The sequence below is a fragment of the Melopsittacus undulatus genome, chromosome 8, assembly GCF_012275295.1.
Source record: "Melopsittacus undulatus isolate bMelUnd1 chromosome 8, bMelUnd1.mat.Z, whole genome shotgun sequence".
Lineage (NCBI taxonomy): Eukaryota > Metazoa > Chordata > Aves > Psittaciformes > Psittaculidae > Melopsittacus > Melopsittacus undulatus.
Genome location: NC_047534.1, coordinates 16,322,534 through 16,345,665, shown reverse-complemented (window position 1 = coordinate 16,345,665; position 23,132 = coordinate 16,322,534). Strand labels below are relative to the sequence as shown.

At 38.3% G+C, this 23,132-nt stretch overlaps 1 protein-coding gene across 2 annotated transcripts in view; it reads right to left on the bottom strand.

Annotated features, from left to right (window-relative positions):
* The window catches only part of CPPED1 (calcineurin like phosphoesterase domain containing 1), a 48,578-nt gene that overhangs the window by 4,885 nt on the left and 20,561 nt on the right, over positions 1 to 23,132 (bottom strand). For both annotated transcript variants that reach the window (XM_005150770.3, XM_031050426.2), the window contains one exon: positions 13,436 to 13,858. In XM_005150770.3, coding sequence (XP_005150827.3) covers positions 13,436 to 13,858 — 423 coding nt within the window. The remainder of the gene's footprint in view (positions 1 to 13,435; positions 13,859 to 23,132) is intronic.

Here is a 23,132-nt window from a genome sequence, read left to right as displayed (position 1 = left end):
CAAGCTGTAATCACTACCGGAACGGCCCTTCTGAATGTCATTACAGGTCAAATTCATGCTAGCAAATCACTTATATTCTCCTCCCCATTTGATGTTTTATAATTTTTTAATAAAATGTTTTATTACTATAAAATAATGAAACCTTGTTTAGTCTCATGAGGCAAGAATGTAAAGAAAAAGAAATTTTGATGCTAAGTACTTATCTTTCCTGTCAAGATTTGGAAAACCATTAACAAGAGAGGTGAGAACCTAGCTCCCCCCTAAAACATGCTGTCACAGACAAGCATTTAACTTCCAGCTATACCAGCACCCTTCACTATTTAGCCACTCTGTGCACTGGTGACAGAGACAACTGAGCATCACCCTCAACAGCATTTGTGGTTTGGCAAAAAATTATTCATCAGCTTTGGTGCTAATTTAAGATGATGCATATTTTATTTTTAATGAAAATATGGACTTAGTGTAAATAGCTAATTCTACAAACAGGTCTGGGGATAAATTTTTGGCATGCTCAGTCCAAGATCCTTGGATTTCAGACTGTTAGAACTTCCTGAGGCTGCATCAAATGCTATTTTATATTGTTTTGAAACAGAAAAATTACTGGGCCAGATGGCTGAAAAGACTAGGAATTTTGTTGTTTATCATCAAGTGCAAAGCATGTAAATTGATTTTATATTCTGTTCCAGGTGTTTAGACCTAGTGTTGATTTATGGTGTTATGAATGAAAATTTGAAAGTTTTCAAACACACTTAAAGGATTTAGGTGTAATTTGTTTATTGAAATGCAACAGGTTGTGTGCTCCTTAACCATAATGACACTTGGATGGTTCTACATAAAGGAGCTAAAAATAATTAATAAGAAGTGACTCAAAACCCACAGTAAGTATTCCTGATAACTACGACTAGGTGCCAGCAGATACTGTACCTTGCTGTACATCATTTGTGTTTCTGTTGTCAATAAGCTAACAAGCAGAGGTCTAAAAACATGCCACTTCCTGAGGAGGACAGCACTGAAGAGTAAAGCTCAGCACATACGGGGACAAATGCCAGCTGCTGAGGACATGTGCCAGCTGCTAGGGGAAATGCAAGGTGCTCCTTGCACACAGCAAAGGTCTGGCTTACCACCCCAGCCTAAAAGCTGTCCTTAAATACGCAGCATTGATAATGACCTTTCCCACCACTCTTTTTATCATTACATATACAGATACACAGGAATGGACACTGCGATGACAACACCAAACTTCATTTGCTATTTTTCATATATTCCAGCAATCTACCTTAACACGACAGGTAACATATACTTAGCCCTGGTGAAGAGGTAGGCCAGAGAATGTTGTAATTTGTGAGATAGATACTATAACCTTAAATGACATAAAAAACCCCAGGAGCAACAACTCATTTTGCCTTCAGAAAGCAGAAATTCTGGAAAAGAGTAGAAGCAACTTCAAGGCAGAGAGCAGTGGTCAGGAATACATGATGGCTTCACAAGGAAATCCTCCTTTCTCTAGCCAGAAACAAACTCCACTTTGGTTTTTTTCCTGCAGCAGATTTAGGCCTCTTTCACATTGATTAAATGAAAAAGGGCATAGGTAAGCATGTCTTAACAGAGTTGGCTGCATCAATCCTTTGCTTTTATAGAAGTGATTTCAAGACTGATATGCATAAAATAGGCTCAAAGTATAGTTAAAAATTAAGCAGCTCAGAAAGCAGAATATAAATGATTCTGCTGTGTGCCTGGTGAAAGCTACATGGGCTTTCATATTTCAAAATCTGAACCCTTCTCTAATAGCAAATGTTTCAAGGTGGAAAACAGAGGATGAAGTTACCTTTATGTTGAATACTAGTTAACTAGTCACTGTCAGCTAGAACTTGTCTGTTACTCTGTTTTAGTTTATCAGACCTAATTCTCTTTCTCAGGGTAACCTGCTCATCTCTCCGGTGTAGAGCTACACTTGTAAGGAAGCCATCATAACAGCTCTGAGAGCTTGCTCTGACTCAGCTGCAGGAACCTATCAAAACAATCTGAGTTGCTTTGTGGTTGGGAGAAACCCAATCAGAATACCTCAAAAGGCAGCGCAAGAATATAAAAGTCCTGTGATGTAACAGGCTCTTTACAGATATTCTGTACTTACTAGATACTATCTGGGTCCTTAAAATCATAATATAAAGATGGTCAGTCTGAGAGTGAGCAGCCATTTCGCAACTCCCACCATGTTGCAGCTTATTACAGTGACTAGCGTGACATACTTAAGCAATTCAAGCAGCAGAATCATAGAAACACAGAATGGTTAGGGCTTGAAGGGACCTTAAGATCATCTAGTTCAAACCCCCTGCCACGGGCAGGTACACTTCTCACTAGACCATATCACCCAAGAGTCTGCCCAACCTGATCTTAAGCACTGCCAGGGATGGAATATTTACAGCTTCTTTGGCCAACCTGTGCCAGTGCCTCACCACCCTCACAGGAAGAACTAGTTTCTTGTATCTAACCTAAACTTCCCCTGTTCATGTTTGAGCCCATTACCCCCTGCTCTATCACTACAGTCCCTAATGAAGAATCTCTCTCCAGCATCCTTGTAGGCCCCCTTCAGATACTGGAAGGCTGCTATGAGGCCTCCACGAACCTCTTCTCCAGGCTGAAAAGCTTGAACTTTCTCAGCCTGTTTTCAGATGGGAGGTGCTCCAGGCTCTTTATCATCCTTGTGGCCTCCTCTGACTTGCTCCAGCAGCTTTCAGTAAGGGATGGTGCTACTGCAGGAACAAGTCCTTTTCAGTATTTTCCATTTTTTTCCACAGTTAAGCAAAGAAGTTAGGAAAAAATAACAATCATAAAACCACAGTGAGGTGTAAAGCCATGTGACATTCTTTTAGTAAGGTGAATAGTGCTTTGTAAAAGACATATCTTTTATCTATCTTTTCACCATTCAGAGAGTTTAATCTTTGGAATTAAAAGAAGAGCAGAAGCCTTTGTGTTGTCATATATGTAAACCAAATCCCAAAATACAGTTTATGTGTAATTAGGAGGGCAGGGGACAAAAGTGACACAGCAACTTTAGTTATGCTATAAGAAAACCAAAACCTACACTTGCCTGAGAAACCCATCTGAGAGAGCACAGACACCAGGTACAAAGTCTGGCCTGTGAATCATGCAGCTTTTTTTCTTCCTAGGCAAACAGTGCAACTTTACCACAATTACATTTCACATCTGCTGCCTACACTCAAGAAGGTATTTTGGTATTTAGCTGAAAAAATAGGAGACCACAGAGAAGGTGATTTAGAACCTCTTTTATATCTGGTTGGCCATGGGAGACAGATTCTGCCTAAACAATCTGGTGTTTATGGGTGCTGTTTATCCAAATTCCCTCTTTTAGCATATGTATTGTCATTCAGATCATAATTACACTAGGCAGGTGTTCAGTGCTCAAACACCCATGCAGGTCTAGCTGCTCAGCACCAGCCTCTGCTAGAATTTATTATCTGCTTTAGATACATCCTGGAAAAAATTTTGCCCAGACTTCAGGTTTCAGGTACTCAGTGCTAGTATTAATTCTTGTTATTGCTGTGTAACAGTGTTACACCTTGAACAAAGAAACAAACAGGTCAATGCTGTGTATTAACAGCAGTCTAACTGATGTTTTTTTTCTTCACTAGCACTTTTTTGTTCACTCAACTGTATTCTGTTCACTTTTGTTAGTTAGCATAAGAAGGAAATCTGAACCAGTCAATGCTAATAATAATAATACTAAGATGACAAGCAAGCAATTTACTTTGCTCCTGCTTTTGATCTGAAACATAAGAAGAATCTTGGAGATGTGTGCACCCAAATTTAATTTATTCATTTCAGATGTTTTTCTGAAGTAATGCTGTCAAGTTGACAGCAACCTCACTGCACACCTCCCTTTAAACAGGAAAGAGCAGTGCCCTGGCAGGCCTCATTTTATAGCTGGCTTTAAGGTATCCTCAAGTCAGTTCAATACATCTAGCTATCCACAAAAAGATAACAGTCCCTTCCCACTACAAAAAAAAAGAACAGTGATTTGTGCTTAATCCTGGTTTCTGAAATAGCAGTTGGGAAAAGCTTTGACATGAAAGCTGCATGAAATACTAAAAAGCTACTGTGAAAATACATGTCCAAAGGATGGCACCTTCACAAGCATTCATTAGTTCATTTGTTGTGAAATACACACTGATTTGAATTTAAATGTGACTGCAGGTTTCAGAGTATCCATTAACCAAAAACGCAGGATCCATTACTGCAAAACACTATTCATACCTAATGGCTTTTCAATTAAAACAAAGGGAAAAAAAAAAAAAGGATTAAAATCAGAATGAAGTAAAAAAACTGTGCAAACAGTTACTATTTAAAAGCTGCAACACAAACCTCACACACTGTCTCTGTGATCATCATCTTCTGGTGTCAGGTCAGAAAGGCCTAAACTGCTAAATTCATTTTTTATCAGAGCAGGACCAGAAGCCAGTCTCAAGATAGCAGCAGGTCTTGCTCTGGCTGTTCTAAAACTGCACTTGGATCACAAAATACCTAAACCCAACAAACTTCATGCCCCTATACCAAACACGAGTTTTCAATGGTAAAAAAAAAGTTAAATTCAGGAACTGATTCTGATTTTAGTACACCAAAGATGTCCTCCTGGCATACAATTTACCATAATTTCCTGATCAAGCACAAAAAGTCCTTTTCAGTTCTAAACTGACAAAGCTGACCGCAAATGATAAAAAGATTTACTGTTTCCAAAGCGCTGATCGTAACTCTTTTTCCCTGTAGAATAATGCATTTCTGCTAACGAATTAAATACTTATTATGGTACAAATTCCATGAGCTTAACACAGCCTATTTCGCATAAATAATTCATGACCATAACAACCAACCAAAACATGGATTGTTCAAGAGTCACCTAAAGAGCTCTAGTACTTACATATGTTGATAAGCCTTAGACTCTTCATTCGCTTCACCATGAAATAAGTACTTCGGTTTTATGCTAAATCACACACTGCATTATGTCCCTTCAGACTGTAAGGCTACACACTGGCTTTGTCAAGTGAAGAGGTAAAGTGCTGAGAAGGGTAATTAATAGCTCATATAATTCAGCATGCTACCCTAGATGCTATCTGCATGTTCTTTCATAAGATGAATTTTCAAATGTCAACTTACTTCTCAAAACACTTCAAACAAGAATCATGTTTTAAATTGGATACCCTTTTCCAAGTCAAGCCCAAGGTATAAACCCTTTGCTCACAGTTTCTACCACAATTTCCCAACAGAAAATTCAGAAACACCTCTGAAGACTTCTTCCCCTCTCCTTTATTTCCAGTGTCTGCAGTCTAAAGCCAGCTCACCAATAAGTCATCACAAGACCTCTGAGAGCTCATAATGATTTGCACCTTTCTCAGTTTAACAGCTCTGGTAAGATGGACAATTTTTACTGGCACTTCCCATTTTCTCTTGGTTCTCTCTTCATGCTTTGTGAACCAAAACAGCACACTACTAAAAAGAGGTTTTCTTACAGAGGTAGTGTAATGGATACTGCTAAACTGTATTTGCCTAAAAGGGAGAGTTAAACAAGCACCTGAGATTTGCTTCAGACGGTGATATGTTTTAGTGTGTCCCTGGACATGGCAGGGGGGTTGGAACTAGATGATCCTGAGGTCCTTTCCAACCCTAACTATTCTACAATTCTATGGAAAAGACTGGTACAGAAATGGATGATCAAGCCAGCCAGGCTTAGGAGCAACTGCATGTATACAACCATCCCACCCTCACAGCCTGCAGGAGGTCTCATTTAAAAGCGATCATTCTTTGTAATGATGACCATCTCACAGCACTTGAGTTTTCCATCACTCCAAAACAGAATAATGTTCTGAAAGAGGCTGAGTTCTATATGAAATATTCGCCACCTTTTTCAGAATAGTGATACTGAAAAAAAATCAGAAAGAAAACTTTGGCTACCCCACTGCTGTTAGCATGCTGTTGGTTTTATTCCTAACAAGAATCAGATGAGAAAATATTACCTGAAAAGAAACTGCATAGTGAATATCATGCAGAAGGCAGGTTGTCTGCTAGCGGTATTAAAGGTTATTTTACAGAATTCTAAAAGTGCAGCATCTTCCCACAAACTGTAGTTCATCACTCAGAGAAACGCTTCTGAACAACAGTTCTGCAACACCAGGGAAAAGGGTCAGCATGATTTTGACATAATTGTACTGTAAGAGAACAAAGACATTTAGCTGTGTCTCATGGATAATTCCCCTGAGAGTGATTACCTCCCAGCCTTAGCTTATTGTGCAGCTGCAGGCCCATAATCCCAGCTTGCTACCCTACTGCTCGTGTGTTCTGAAGTGTAGAAAAATGCAAAGACAGGGAATGCTGGGCATTTTTTCAGCTCCATTTGGGGCAGGAAAGAGAGGGGACTGTGGCCTGCCTTCTCTACGTGATTCAACAGACAACCACACCTTTCAAACCACAGCATTTTGGCCTTTCTGTTTAAGCAGTACTTTACATCTCCATTTTAAATGTGAAATATTAGCCAAGACATCTTTTTGCTTTATTAAACAGATAACAGGTATATTCCTGATCGTATCTGTTCTCCTAATACCTCAAAAAACATGATGTTTGCCAGTTTAATTCATGACATACAGACTGAGCCCCAATCTCAAAGGAAATCTAGTTCCAGTGATTACAGAAATCCAAATAGGTTAAAACATGATGGAAAATAATGCACCCACATTTACCTTGAAATACTAAAAATAACTTCATAAAGACACATCCACCTAGAAAACAATTCTCACACAATCAGATGACACTGGGCTGGAATTCAGACTTGAACAAGTTAAAATTCCAGAGGTGTCTGACTCCAGTTGCTATAATCACATTCACTTCCATTGCTTGCTTCCAAAACCCCCTGAGTCAGAAGAAGCTGTTTTCCAGCTCTAGCTCCTAATGCTCAAACCCCCATTTTGAGGCAGGTTTGCTGTGTCCAAACTGTGAGTGGCCTAGCCTCAGTCGGAAATCAAACTGCTCAATCCAGCACTATGGACAGTGTAAAAATACAGGGAAAAAATACAAATATAAAAATAAACCAAAGAAAAGCAGCAGATTTTCCAAATTAGGAAGAGAATGCCTGGGATAATCAGCAGAGGCAATCAGTAGCATGCTTTATTTAGACTGAGCCCTCAATTAAATAAATGCTTTTCTCAGGAAAAGCAAATGAGACTGTAAGAGAACAAAAAGGCTAAATTAATGCAGTATGAATGATATAATAAATATGTAATGGGTACAGTACAGACCTTGCTTCTCTCTCCATGCACTCTGTAGAGAATTTTGGAAAAAAAAGTAGTTCTGACTGAGCAATGGAATCTATCACATGGTCTAGATTATCCCCCTTTAAGTGCTGACGAATGAACTGGTTTTTACAGGAACTGCAGACATGAAGTTCACTGCACTTCATTTACAGATGTATGGCTCTCTGCACAGACTACAGGTGAAGCTCATAGCAAACAAAAGGAGGTATTTCTTCCCAAAGCTGTGAAACTTGAAACTCCATTGTCACAGGCCACTGTGATAGCTGTGTTTTCAAAATCCAGCTGAACAAATGTGTAAAAGAATCACCAAATCACACTATACAGATAGCATTAGTATGATACATAAGCCCCCAAAAGAGAAATTGTTGGAGCTATGAAGAGTACTTGAAAGAAATACCATCATGCACTTTACTGACTTGTGCTCTTCACAAGGGTTTGGCTAGTAGGAGAAGCAGGAGACTGGGCTACAGGGATTGTCATTCTGGCCTAGTTACTGCTTTTATGTTAGCTGTTCAAGTTTAATGATTAAATTTGCTTTAAATTAGAATTGTGAATATCTAAAAGCACCGCTTCACTTGCTCAAGACTGAAGACAGAGGATATGCTTGCAAGAGCTAATCTTTGTCCCCAAAACTGCAGGAGCTAGAAAGGAGCAGCAGTAGAGACAAAACAGAAGCAAACAGGTGGAGAGGTAGTTTTGTAAAGAAGTGAAATTGTACAGAGTGAAAAACCTGAGTGCTCCCAACACGCCAGTACCCTTTCAGAGTTTTAACAGGGAGGAGAAAACCCGCATCCAGGCACAAGGAGGTGCTACTATGAGATGTGTGTGTACACCACACACATGTATGTGTAGATATGTATTTTTTAAAAGGCAATATTTTTGGGAAATAAAACCATTTAAGTCACAAGGATAAACTGATCTTGAGTGCTTCCCCTGGAGTATCAGGCATGAACTGCTTTGTTTCCTTTCTCTTGCAGCATAAAGCTGCTTTCTGAAGTGCTAAACAGCATGGTCGGTTCAACAGTAATACACAGGTATTACTCTCAGAACAACTTTGCACTCCAAAACGATGCACTTCCAGCTTCCCTACAAGAGCACACATTAACCACAGTCATTCTTGGTGTACCATTTTTCTCCCCTGGGCAGGTAGTGTACATCATCTCTTCAAGACTCCAGTGCTATAAAGCAAATGATAATATTTAGTAGTCTTTGTAAACAAAATCTCTCCTGTGGCATAGAATTGATTTTATCTCATTGCAGTTTGTGAGTTCTCACATCACTCCATCTGCCACTCAGGTGTTAGAGCAGCAAACAGATGTGAAAGCATCAGTCACTGCACTGTTAACAGAACTGCTCAGTGCTCAGGCATTTCTCAGACCCTGTTCTCCAAAAACCCCCAGTCATTTCCCACCAACAGAGCTCCAGCAGAAGGACAGCCCCACTGGTGTCAGGGATCAATATCCTCCATTTCCTAACCTCTTCAGTCAAACTTAAATAACAGCCCTTTAGAAGCTCTGTGTTATCCTACCTTCTTCATCAGTTGTGTGAATGAAAGAGAACAGAGTAATTGGAATTTACAGTGCATAGCACTGTAAGAATCTTAATAAAAATCTCATGCACTGTTGTTTGCAAACATGGTCCTGAAAACTTGTAGGATCACAAAGTTTTTATCAAGGAAAACTACAGCCCAGTGGATAAAACAGATTTAAAAATTTTATCAAAGAAAAAAATACTACTTAATGGCATTACAGATTATATTAAATAAATGCATCTTGTACCTGCTGAATCTCTGAAATAAATGTCTGTGTATCTACATATTAGATTACATTACCTGGGGAACAGTCTTAAAACCTGTTCTTACACAGTGACATAAAAGATATCAAATTTTGTCACTGCCTGTACCATGAGTGCATCATTTCAAGGTTGAAAGAGGTTGATCTAAATCACTGAACTTGAGAGTATTTAGATTAAAATTACCTTAAATACTGACAAAGCAACACATAAGCAAGCCATGAGATTACTCACTTGGTGTACGGCCTTTGCAAAAATCAAGGTCCTAATGGCAGGAAGAAAATATTACTCCCTTGTCAACCTTGATTACACGACAAATTCATGACACACAGCATATGTTGTCTGGTAAATTTTAGAAACAACTTTCAGCACTCCATGCTTTAATTTTGTACTCAAATATATCTCAGCTGTGGATGTTCAGAAAGCTGCTGCTCCCTTTAATACTACTCTCCTGTCATAAGATTTCTAAGAGGAGAATGTAAGTATCACAGTCTTAATGAGTAAAGGTGTTAGAAGTTACAGCACCTACACTCACAAATGTAATGAAAAAATATGCCATTTAATAGGTTGCTATTTTTCCCTGTATGTGCAAATTAAGTGTTTTTAAGCACATCTGAAAAATTGCTTTGAAGACATCTAAATGATCTTTTGAATTAAAAAGAAAAGCTGGAGACTGCAGTTAATTTTGTTCCATATATTTTATCTCTTACCCAGCGATTCTCTCTTGGATGCATAATCCCTCATCTAGATAGACCACCTATACTTGTCATTTCACATTGAAACAACTTTGTTGGTGGAACACTAGCTGTTAACGTAGGTTTCATTCAACAGAGCTCTTAAGCAAGGTCAGGCATTTGTTTAAATGTTTTCCTTCATTAGGATCATGAAGAAACATTTACTACTACTTTGTATTAAGTAACGTAATTTCAGTATGTTAGGCAAAAAGTCTTTTAAAGATTGTCTCTAGCACAAGAAGACCCACACTTTTCTGGTCATTGAAAAAAAAAAATCCTTTAACATCCTAAGAAAATTATACTGGAATGGGATAGGTCAGGGAGAGTATGTTTCCTGTTACATAAATGCCTTAATTTAAAACCTAACTTATCACTTCTGCTTATTAGAGAGACATGACATGCAGCCCAGAGTTTTGGCTAGACCACTACTACTACTTTATTTGCCCCACAAAGCTATCTATATCAGCACTATCAAATTCTTCAAAGGTGACTATGCATTTCACACAGCAGAGCTCGGTAACTTCAGCAGAGCTCACAGCTCTTTCACAGTTCTTTTGTACAGGTCTTTTCTCTACTTTGCTTCTGCAAGTAGAGGAGACAGTTAACTGAGGCTAAACTTTCAGAAGTTATACAAATACACTTTCAGAAATGTATTTTCTCTTAAATGATAAACTATGATCTAAACTGAGTTGATTTTCACTGTCACTGAAATCACTTTTTCACAGACAATACTGGTTATAATGCACTGAAAGAAAAATGGGCCAGGAGGATTTCTTAGACGTGCAGCTTACAAGTATGGCTTAACTCTGCAGAGTAGTAATACATATTTACAAGTGCCAGATTTCCAATTTATAAATATTTATCATAAGGACATGATTTTATCTTTAATTAGCCCAACTGTTAAGGACACTTCTAATGTGAGAAATGTAATTCAGTATTTTGTACCAGATGTAGCCTCTACAGCTAGTCTTTTATCTCTGCTTGTAACAAGCAGATACTTGAACCAAAAGCATTATGTAATATCAAAGTGATTAGAAGAGAGTAACTACAGAAGATCTGGGCTCTGAATTTAAAATAATAATTTTGTGAAGTTGCATACTCACTTTAAAGTACCTGTGCAATACCACCACACTGATCTGATTATTTCCTATACACATCCATATCAATTTCTTTGTTCATGCAAAGACCTGAATTAACAGACTGTCCTTCCTTTCCCCTCCCTAAGCTAGACAGAATATAAACAGGAGAAGTGGAATAATTCCAGGTCTTGTCCTGGGTTATCAACAACTGGAATATGATACCCATCTGCTAATTCCTCAAACATTCATGTTATACTGAAATTTTACATAATTACAAAGCAGACCTTTGTAGTGGTTGGAAACAGTGAGCAAGAGAGCAAAAGGAAGGAAGGAAGGACTGGGGACAGGTCAGGGGAAGAAGAATAGCAGCAGCATGGTAGGCTCATTAGAAGGGCAGACTTCCTTTGTTTTTCCAAGACAAACAGTTACACCAAATATCTAAATTAAGTGCTGCAAGGGGTTGGCCTTCTAAACTGTAAGTAATAATTAAAAAAGGCAAAGTATATTGGGATTTCATTAGCAATATTCTGTGTTTTAATCCCCTAAGAACATAGGAAGTGAACTGTGGGAAAACCAGTTTAATGTCTGAAATGCTGAAATAGTTTTTTTGGCAAAGCAAAAGAGAATCAGAAAGTAAGTGGTGTCATTGTGTATCTGTGAATCTATGCTTCCATGATAACTGCCTGTTTGCAACCCACTGATGACATTCTGTGGTCTTACAAAGACCGCTCCTTCAACTGAATGATACAATGGAAACAGAGCACACCCGTTACTAAGGAAACTCTGAGCCAACTTTGATTCAGCTGATGTTTCTCAGCAGCCTGAGTTACACTGAGCTTTCTGTGTTCATTTAATTAGCAAAATGTTATTGTACTGTGTTACCTATTGACTCATTCACTCACTATATAAAACAACCAGAAGAAGATCAATGTTTGAACATATTCATGAAGGAAACAAATACTGTCATTTTAGGGATGGGACCGAGGGGCACAATGGGAAATGACAGAGGGGAGGCACAAATGGGATGTTGGCACAGAAAGGAGTCTGGGAATTTCTTCTGTAGACTTATCTTTGTCTCACTGGTTTCCCATCCCTCTTCCTTTTCCCCATCATTTAAAGCCCCCCAACTTCTGGTTTAGCCTCTGGACACACATGAGGAGAATCAATCTGAAATATGTTTCTTCAAGGGATGATAATGTAATAATGATAAATGTTACACTGATAACATTTTGCAGTTTCTTTTACCTCTTGATTAATTATATTCCCAGTTGTTTACCAACATTTGGAAACACATTTGGATGAGAGAACATGAGGATGAGAGAAAACTCTAGAACAGAACTGCTTGGGCTTCTACATTAATGCTTTCTGACAGTGTCCTTCTGCTAAGCAGCTCTCCAATGAACTAGGATGTGTTTTTAGACAACAGTATGTAAGCAGTCATTTAGCTGCCCAACTTTCCGAATGCTTCCCTGTATTAACTATAACTATATATAACTACATTAACACTAGCACAAAAATTAAAAAGATACCATGAGGTATTCTCATCATGTCTCCTTATGGGGGAAAAAAAGGGCACTTGAATCTGCAAATATGCCAGTTCCCTGGAGAGCCCTCAGATAACTGTGAATTTTGGCCCCATTGATTGGAAACAGCAGGAGATTCAGAGCTTGGAAATTAGGCTGGTTTTGAATGAGCCCAGGCTTAACAATTATATGGCAAATTAGGAACAATATCATAAACAATTTGCATTGTTCAGTAATCCAAATAACATGCTCTTATGGATGCAGAGAAAATGATGCTGATGCAGCAATGGCAGAGAATTTGGAGGGACAAGCACACCCCAGGAACATGAAGGCAATTAACAGGAAACAACAGGAGCAGTGTGGAGGAGTAGCTGCACACCATGTCTGTCTGCGTGGCAGTCAAGTGTCATCACACAGAGTGAAGGGATTTGGCACAATGGACTGTTCAGCATATGCCCTTCACCTCAGAACTGGCCCCTATTAGTAATGGGATATGGAAGGATTGATCTTTGCAGAGCAGGACTCTTTAACACTGAATATATCTGGAGTGCATTACACTCTTGGTTTAAAATAGGTTCAGTGTGGGAGAAAACAACCTCCAAGGTAATTCTGAATTCTGTTTCCATATTTTACGTAAAACAAATTCTGTATTTTTCTCCTCTGGCAATACCTGATCTTCCAAGTCTGTAGGCAGAAAAAACTCAAGGTTGCCTTATCTATCAATACTTTCAAAATGGAAGCCCTGCTGTTTATCTTAAAGAATTTTTCACTTTCACTTTTTTACTTTTCACTTAAAGTTTTAGATGTTGTTTGGTACTTTTTATGAGTGATTAGATTCTGCTGATAATTCTGACAGGGAGCAATCAAGCTTATAAGCAGTATCTAAAATTCCTTTAAAATAGTACCACTGAAGTTAAATGTATTTTGTCTGGCAGCACTGCCATTAACAATTTGAAACAAAAATTCAAAACTAGGGAAGTCTGAGAAAATACCTGCTTTATGAAACTTTTCCATTAGCTCCTGACGAACTGATTTTTCCAAGTTGAAATAATCATGGTCTTCATCAGGTTTTCTCAGAAACAGAGGGATGTGCTGGAACACTATTATATGCTTGCATTTCTGCTGTTCAGCGATAGCCAGTTGCTCACTGAGCCACATATCCTGGGCTTGCTTCAACTCAGGGCACTTGGAAGAATCAAAGTACAGCTGAGAATTCAACACAAGAAAGAAAACACCTCCAACCCAAAAGCTGAAGTAGTCATCTCCCCAGTTACTGCAGTAATGTTCTATTGTTTCTCTTGTTGGGGTATTGCCAATATCATGATTTCCACTGACAAATACCAGGGGTATGTCCTGGTGGGTGTCCTTCAGAACATTCTTTAAATCTTGCTCTTGGTCTTTTCTCCATTGAGTTCCTACAAAAAAAAAAAAAACAAAACAAAACAAAACAAACATAGTTTAGTTTTTATGCTGTCTTTTTCTTCTCTCGTCATTAGATTTTGCTTATGGAACTATGCATTGTAAGACCATATTAAGATGCAGGGATCTAGAATACATCTTCACTTTAATATTGTAATGCCACTCAACCCCTTCCATCCCACTTCATTCCCTCCCTTATCAGGTACTCAGCCATTTTGGGTAACTTGCCTTAAGCAAGGCTCTGCAGAGGAACCAATAGATAGCAAAGCAGTAGGTGACAAAATGGTCAGTGGTTTGCATCAGAAGATTTAGCAGGCTGATTGTTGAAAACAGATGCAGCAAACTCGGATGGTGTAACCAGCTTTACACAGGGGCAAAACCTGGGCTAAGTTCTGGTTTATATTTTATGGCCATGCAAAGGAATTAAGGTTGGGTTGAGGTTTTTTTCCCATTACAAGAACTACTTTAACAGCAAAAATATAATTAGTGTGTTATGGGGACCTGGTTATATGCCAAGTCTGTTTTAAGAATGAGTATGGCATTAATTTCACAGAAAGGTAATTGTGGAGTTTACTGGTTTTCCCTGCACGCCTGGTTTTATATTAATGTGCATGACCAAGACAGCTACTCTTCTGGCTGTCAAGAGATCTGGCCTTGTCTAGAAAGGTTTATCTAATTATTAGAGTCAGATACAAGCACTGAGCAAAACTTAGAAAGGATTTTTTTTCAAAAAGCAGTTATTTTATTCTAATGATGACAGAAGGTTTAGGTTTTCTAAAGAGCAATCTTTAAACATGCTATGCTCACTATTAATGAATTAAACTGAACATTTATAAATTGTATTTTGTTTCACAATACACAACATATACCTGTATTATATATAACATGTATTTAACACAGGCCCATTTCACAAGTAACTCAATTTTTTAACCAAATGGGTTTTTTGTAAGGATTCTGAAATCAGATTTATAAGCAACATTTCCATACAGGTTGATACAAATCAATCACCACGTGTTTTCAAATTGTTTTCTGGTTTTTGTAACTATCCACATAAATTATACATAAAAATGTATTAGAGGGGCTCTGGCAGTGTAACTATGAGACAGAAAGTTTTTTCTCCATGTTTCTTCAAAACAATGATCAATGTTGACAAACACTGACCCTTAGTCACTATTATTAGCAAAGCTTTAAATTCCTTTTCCATACCCCACAGGTATAGACTGAAGGACCACCTTACTGCTGTTACTGGAATTCTACAGCTCTGGAAGAACACTGTGAAAAAAAACATATTCATAGCATGTTTAAAATATGCCTAGATGTAAATACAGATGTGAGATTTGATATGTGGTGCATAAAGTCAAAATCAACAACTCTTGTGTTTAACTGCTGTACAGTCATTGCAGCAAAGACTTCAAGTAACTTGGGCATGTGGTACACAATGTAGTAGTCCAGAGAGCAGTGGGCAGCAGATCAGTTTCAGGGGGTATATTAATGTACCAGGATCCTCCTTCCAGTTATAAGAAATATCTTTACTAATCCTAGAAAATCAGGGCAAATGACATTTCATGCTACTTGGAAGAGCTGGATTTAAAAGACAAAACCAGAGTTGTAAATAAACCTGGCACACTTTTGTTGTCCATGAGGTAAGGAACCTGGCTGAGAAAGCTGCTTTTCCTGCCACTCCCCACCTGTGTCTGCAAAGAGTTGGAAATTTCAAGCCATAAATATGAAAATGTATGGGGGAGAGGGGCAGGGAAAAGCTCAGTTAAGATATACATATATATATATATATATATATATATATACACACATACACATTACACCCTGTTCAGCTCTATGTTATCACTTTGGGAAATTCAGCTAACAGTTTCAGAGCATAAAGATGTTTATGCGTAAATTACAGAAATAATTTGTAGAATTATGTATACTTCTTCCCAGTGGTGAAATTCAAGCTCTGGAGACCAATACTTAGATTAGATTTGTCGACAGCAGGGCACTGGTTCCTTCATTTAATGCAATATTATTTCTATAGCAACAGAGAGACATATTCAGTGTTCTATTGCAGACAAAAGATTGCTCAAAATGGAACACAAGGTCTCTGTCCAAAGAGCCCAGGATATAACGCTAAGTAAAGATTATTTCAGAACAGCTGTATCTTGGCTTGACCTTTTCTTGGGAGAAGGTCAAAACAACTTCAAAAGAAGAGAAACGCACAGAGCTAAAGGTAGGACAAGGCAGAATAATGTCTTTGGAATCTTCGGGTGTAGTGCTGGAGGGAAGGGCTGGGACGTACACACTAATAGGGAGTTGTACCACTGTAGCACGCACTGTGAATAATAAACCGCACCACTACACAGTGCCACCATGGAGGCACCTCCCTCTGATTTACAACTGGGGTAAGTAATGGATAAAGAAGATAAAGAAGAGCAGATAAAGAAGAGATAAAGGAAGCAACTAGAAAACTACAGTGGTCACTGCTATTGAATAAAAAATATACCCTTTAATCTCTACCAGGCACAGAGCTAGCTATAATCCTCATTCCAATTATGAAGAACATTATTATTTGATGACATGTATTTGCTTAGCTAAGATAGAGGTTTGTTGTAGGTGAACAGGAAAAGAATATAATGCCAAAAGGCAGCATAAAAAATCTTTTAGGAAATGTCGGTGTAGATGTAACTGAGTTTCTGTTCTGTTTATCCTGGCATCATGTGCAGTGACATTTTTAAGTCCCAGGCTGTGCTGTCTTTATGTTAGGTTCTGTAAATACAGACTTGCCCTGAGATAAATGACTTCACAAATTAATAGCCCATAAAGAATAGTTTGGTGTTTAGGAGAAACATGACAGTGAGAACTGGTACTAGAGCAGCTGCCTGCCATTTCCCACAACTTCCCAGTCTCATTTTTGAAAACAGAGCAATGTGAACAGGAGCATAAAGGTGCAGTGCCAATGTCCCTGCTGCACTGCATCTTTCTGATCTATTTTATATGACTATTTGCCCAAACATTTCCAATATTCTTTCCTGCATTGACTAAAGGAGCCAAGACAACCTACCCTCACTCACTGAAAGAGCAGATTTCAGTAAAGAAAGTACTTTTAAGGCATTTATGCTGAAGCTGGCTTTAGTCAGCAGAAGCAGAATTGAGAAATTTTTCTGCCAAAGAAGTAATCCTTTACTAATCCACAGTCACAGTTTACTCTGGTATCATACAGAACAGAGCACCTCTATCAGAAAGTGTTGGGTTTGGGTTTTTTTGATGCCATAGCTGTAAAAACAGCCCTATTTACCCCCAGACCACATCTCTGCAATGCAGGTCGCCTGTGATTGTATCTGAGGCAACTCTTCACTCACTCACAGTAATCTCCACCAATATTGTACCTTTCCACCCAAAAAGTATTCAAATGAGAAACTAGCAATTTACAATAGCACCCATTTTTCTACTGATATGAATCCTTTTGGGGGTGACTTTTCTCAGGAGGCAGAGCAGTACACCTCGTGTTCAGCTGTTCTGCAGATCTTGACACAGACAGAACTCTGCCTGGTTTGCTACACAAAAGGCTACAAACACAAAAAAAAACATGGGCCTAGCATCTGACTTTTAAAGTTTGGCAAGGGGGCCTTTACTGAGCCAGAGTACACCCCTAATGATGCTCTGCACCAGGGCACAGGGGGTTGTCTCTGCAACATCTTCAGTCAGCTTAAGGCTGAGGACCAGCACAGGCACTTTTAGGATGAAGCTACCCCCAAGATGTCTTCAGCCAGTTTAACAATAAAAATGTAGCACAATCATTTCCTGGATTTTTACATTACTCAGTCTTAAGTATTTTGATGTATTTTAAAAGTACCCCAAACTTAGAGGAGTTGCAAACACATCAATTTTAAAGGAAAGCAGAAATTTTCAGTTTGAAAAACAAGATAAAATTGTTTAACTATGAGCTTTTATGCAAGCAGCATTCTTGAAAAGCCCTGATATGACAACTGCAACCTGCCTAACATTTAACCCAAGAGACTGATTATCAAAGAACAGGTAAGAGCTAAACTGTAGATTAAAATACTACACAAAATATCAAATAGAAATAGTATCTAAATCGGATAGAAGTAAAATAAAAGATGTCAAAACATCACCAACGAAAACGAAATTTATAAAAATATTGGGCCTGTTCCTTCTGTAATTGATTATGATAGCAGAAGAATGACATCCAAAGACAAGCAATTCTTGTTGGAAGCAATCACACAATCATTACAAACAGGGCTTTACAGTGCATCACAGTTGCTTTAATCAGTCTCATCATTTGGAGTACTTTCCTGTTCTTGAGATACACTTTTTTTTTCAGTTTTCATGACTGAAGCCAGAGGACTTCCCTAGCAGTATTCCCTAACTTCCTAGAGAAAAGGGGAGTCCAAGGCTATATTCACAGCATGCTCCTTTTGTAATTATTTCCTCTGAAACAAATGTAACTGCTGCCTCTCTACCTCTGTGGGGAAGCAGTCTCCTGTTCAAAACAGGATTGCCTTTCATCTCTGCTGTTGCTTTGGATGCCTGGCTGTTGGCTCCAGCTTAACAGGGCTATAGCTAAGCTCTGTCATCATCCCTCCCAGCTGCCTCCTGTCACCTCCAGTGACAGCCCCATTCCTGTGCCTGCTACTTTGGAAGGCCCAAACCCAGCGGCATCACCACTATCAGACTGTATCTGTTACAGAGTCCTTCTGCAATTACATCTTTAGTGCATCTTATTTTTATGCACTAGCATAAATAAAAGTATAATTGAGCTCTAATCTTGCCATATCTCAAATCCTGATACAGTTTCCTGATCTTTGCAAACCCACCCCAGCAGCCTGCAGAGCTTTGGAGCTCTGACACCACTCCTTGCCATGCTGCCTTTTTTCCTAACATTCCGCATCTCCTCAATGGAGGCCACTCCACTGTTTTGGCCAAGCACTTACCCACTCCTCATTTGGTTACATATTACCACCCCATAGAGGCAATGATTCTCTCATTGTCCATGAACAGTTAGAAAAAAAACACCTTGCTCTCCACATACATTTCTCATAGGATGCTACAAGGATGTGATAGTAGACAGGGCACTGACAAAGAATGAAAAGACCACCCAGTTGTCAGTCTGTATTCTTCACTGTTTCTTGTTTTAACTTAAAGTTTCCCTGCTAGCATCTGCCATTATGAAGTCAAGCCATACATACACTGCATCATTACAAATTATCACATGCAAGAATAAGCTGATCAATTTTAATATACCCTGTATGGTTATGTTCTGAAATAGGTTTTTCCTTGTTTACTCTCTGCTGTAACAGCTAAAACATCTCCACTCTATTCCTTAGACATTTATATTTCTAATATTCAGGTAGCCTGAAAAATATTTTATGATGTTCAAAAAAATTATTACACAGTTAAAACCAATGTAAATATGACCATATTCACTACTGAACAAACTGACTACTCAGTCTAACTTATAAAAAACCTCATCTCATTAGTTCCACCAAAAGGCAGGAACTGAAACACTCGTGTCTATGGCTGTGACTTATTTTTAAGTACACTGGAAACAAGTAATAATCTGTTCTGAGACACAAAAGTGAATACATTAAAGTATTTTCTCAAGTTCGCAACTTGGGCATTGAAACAGGAAAAAAATACAACTCCAGTTTTGGCTAATAATTAACAATTATTATATTGAAGCAATGACAAAACCCCAAAAGTGAAGGGGGAAGCCTATGAGGGGTTCAACTGTTACTAGAGTTTCAGTGCATGGCATTAAATATGACTGTAAATGTCAACTTTTCTGGAGCGCCAGCCACACAGGTACCACTTAACAACCTAATTCCTGGCATTTACTGTTCCACCTTCTGCTGTGAAACTATTGTTCTTCTCCACTCAAGCACAACTTTGCTCCTCTTACTCATCTCCTAGGTATGCAGAGCTGTCACATCAGGCATAGGCCATCACCACTTTTGGGCCTGTTCTTCTGATGAAATCATCACAAGCAGCAAAAATACCAATGTTACAGGAGTTACAACAACAAACTTAATAAAACCAAGCTGAAGGTATGAAAAGTCTTGTTTCCAATAACTGTTTTTTTAAGAGACAGAGGAAGATTTTTATCTTTCAGTTTCTTCAAATGACTACCTGTGAGAATTTTGCAGCTTTTTGAGGCCTTCATCATATTTACATTTTCATATTACTTATCACATCACAAATAACTCTTTGAAACACCAATCCCTTAAGTCCAACAGAATTGTCTTCACTGTTAAACTGGGAAATGCTTGCAAAAAGTGGGTACAATTACTTCAAAAGACATGTACTTTTCCTGATGTCTAAGGCATTCTCTACCCTTACAAAGACGTCTTTGCTATGAGAACAGTGCAGAATGAAAAGGCAGTTAGTATCAGCCAGAGGCAACAGTTCAGACAAACCACTTCTTCCTTAAAACATGATCTCAGCTCAAACAATCTTTTGCCAGTCTTTGGCCCACACTCACACTAGCTGTGGGGTATTCAGAGAACAGCTCACGCCACACACAGGAAAGAGGCTTCCTCCGGAGCCACAAAGAGAAACTGGAAGCTCCAGCCCAGTTCCTACCCATTAAAGCCACATTACCATCCTCTGACTACGTTAAGAGTTGGCAGCTTGGAAAGACAGCTCAGCTTGACTGAGTTAAAATCACATGGGCTAGATCTTCTGACAAACATTTCCAAGGAAGAAGAAGAAAATCCTTTACAGTTCAGAGGGATGGAAAAGCCTGGAAATGTGCCTTTTAAAAAGCAAACAGTTTTAAACTAAAAAGACAGTTCTCATCACCTTGTCTGACCACGCCTTCAAGTCACTATTTACAAACAGCAAACCCAATCCCAAAAAAAACCCCAAAGGAGGTAATGAAGATCCTAACACAGAAATAAATTTCATCTACCGCATGTGAAATAAATAACCCAGTGTGGATGTCCACTCCATGTATCCATTCTCAAATGTTCATAGATAGGAGCTGAACTGCTAAAGCTGAGGAAGAAGCAAGAAAAGAAGTAATATTTTTATATGCATATATATATATAGATATAAAATCCAATACTTGTACTAGATTTTCAGTACAGTACTGAAACTAGTACTGATACTTGTATTTATAAAATATATTATGTGAGAAAATTATATAATTAATTACATCTCAAAGATTTTAATAGAGAGTTGCTGTCAACAGGATTCCTTAGTTCAACTGTGGACAGGACTAGAGATTATGGTCTAAAATACAAACAAGTATATACCTGCTGAAGATTAAGTATTTGCTTCTGATGATGTAATGGTTTCTTTGCAATACAAGCCTGTGATGAACCATTGAACATACATGGAGAATCTATCCTGCTCCCTACTCTTGCGCTGATTAAAGCAAACTGAATTTCACACTAAGCAGTTTGGAGTCTTTGAATGCTCCATTAGGTTTTACCAGAATCAGGTAATTACAATAAAATGCTTATTTATGCAACCATAGTGATATTCTTGAAATAGGTATTCTTCCATGTTTGACAAATAATGTGCTATGTACCCAAATTCTTAGACATTATTAATTCACATTAGGGTAAGAGTTTGGAGAAGAAGACAGCCACAAATCCTTTTGCTCTGGGCTCCATCCTACTGAGCAGAGCAAACTTTTCACGGGTTGCAGCACCAAAAGAAATGGATGCAGTGATTTTATTTAGATTGAGCTACCCTATTGTTGGGAAATGAGGTAAAAATTAAACACTGCTCATGTTATTTCAGGTGACAGTACAAAAACAGCCCCACTCATAAGTGACATTTTTATAAAAAAATTATTTAACAAGCAACATTCTTACCCCTAGCCTAATTTGGTAGAAACATTTCAAAGCCACTACTTCTATTGTGCACCTAAAAAGTTGATCTGTGCCTCTTCTACTTCTTGGTCCATTACAAATCTCTACTAACAGAAAGTCAGGAACTGGGATTTAGCTGCCAATTCTGCTGAAACCAGATGTGACAGGAGACCAGAGCTACCTCCTCCCCTGCTGTGCCAGGCTGATGGGGTTATAAAACCTACACACACTTGCTGTTGTTTGTAAACCAAGAAGCCAGTTCAAATGGCAAAAGAAAGTAAACACAGTAAAGGTGACATGCTTACTGTAAGTTTTAAAGCTGGAACCGTATTTTATGACACCTTTTTTAACCTGCTCATATGCTTGTTACATGGACAAACCAAACATCAGCACTCCTGCTCTTGCCTTCTTTATGAGGAAGGGAATATTTAAAAGAACTATTATATAACTAAAACTGTATAAAAATATCTCCTTTTATACCAGATTCCACAAAGGCCCATCAGAGTAGCTTAATTTTTCTGGTAAGTTGTTTTGTTTTGTTTTAATTGATGTTCCTTTGTTTTAGCAAAATGGGTTATTTAACAGTAGTTTAAAAGCAATAATAAAAGCAGTTCACAGCCAGATTTACTGTGTTAAAATTACTTTTTGAGAAAGATATGAAGCACTGTCAGGCATTTTTTCTGTTTGCAGAATGTCTTACTAATTTGCTGTATATAACATTAAGAATGTGAATGGGACCTGACATTTCTCCGTAATTTATTCTGTTTACAAATGTATAAATGACAGCTTGTGGATTTGCATACAGATTTCATTACATTCACATCACTTCTTGTGCGAAAAACCCACCAACAGCTAATCTCCAAATCTCCCAACAACTCCATTATTGGAATGTGGACAAGTTAGTTCATATCTGATATAATAAATACAAGTGCAGCCGTCTGCCTCATAAGAAGGATATCAGCTGAACTGACTGCAAAACAACTGCAAACTTAAAAGTCTGTACATCAAACATCTGTGAAGTACTTTTTATGAAGGAAGAACATACACGTACAAATGACTCTGGACTTTATCAAATATAAGAGCTGTGAAACACTATTACCTCAACATTCCTTCTTAATGGATCCAAATCCAAAAGACAGGCAGGACTTCCTGGGAGATACCAACTTTAGCTCAAAGGGAAACCCAAGTTTTCACTGACAACCCCTGGTCAAGCTCAAGACTATTTTTTGGGTAAGAAAATTTAGAACATTCACAACAGGTTTGAAACAATAACACTCTGATAAGGAACATATGCTATGGTCTGTGCTTTCCCCTCAATTTAGGAAACTGAACAAGGTCAAGAATTTTCTTAGTTACTCTGTAAGGCTGTAAGTTACTCTGTTTGAATTATACACTGCAGTCTATGGTTTCAGATTTAGGATCTATGAGAACTACACTT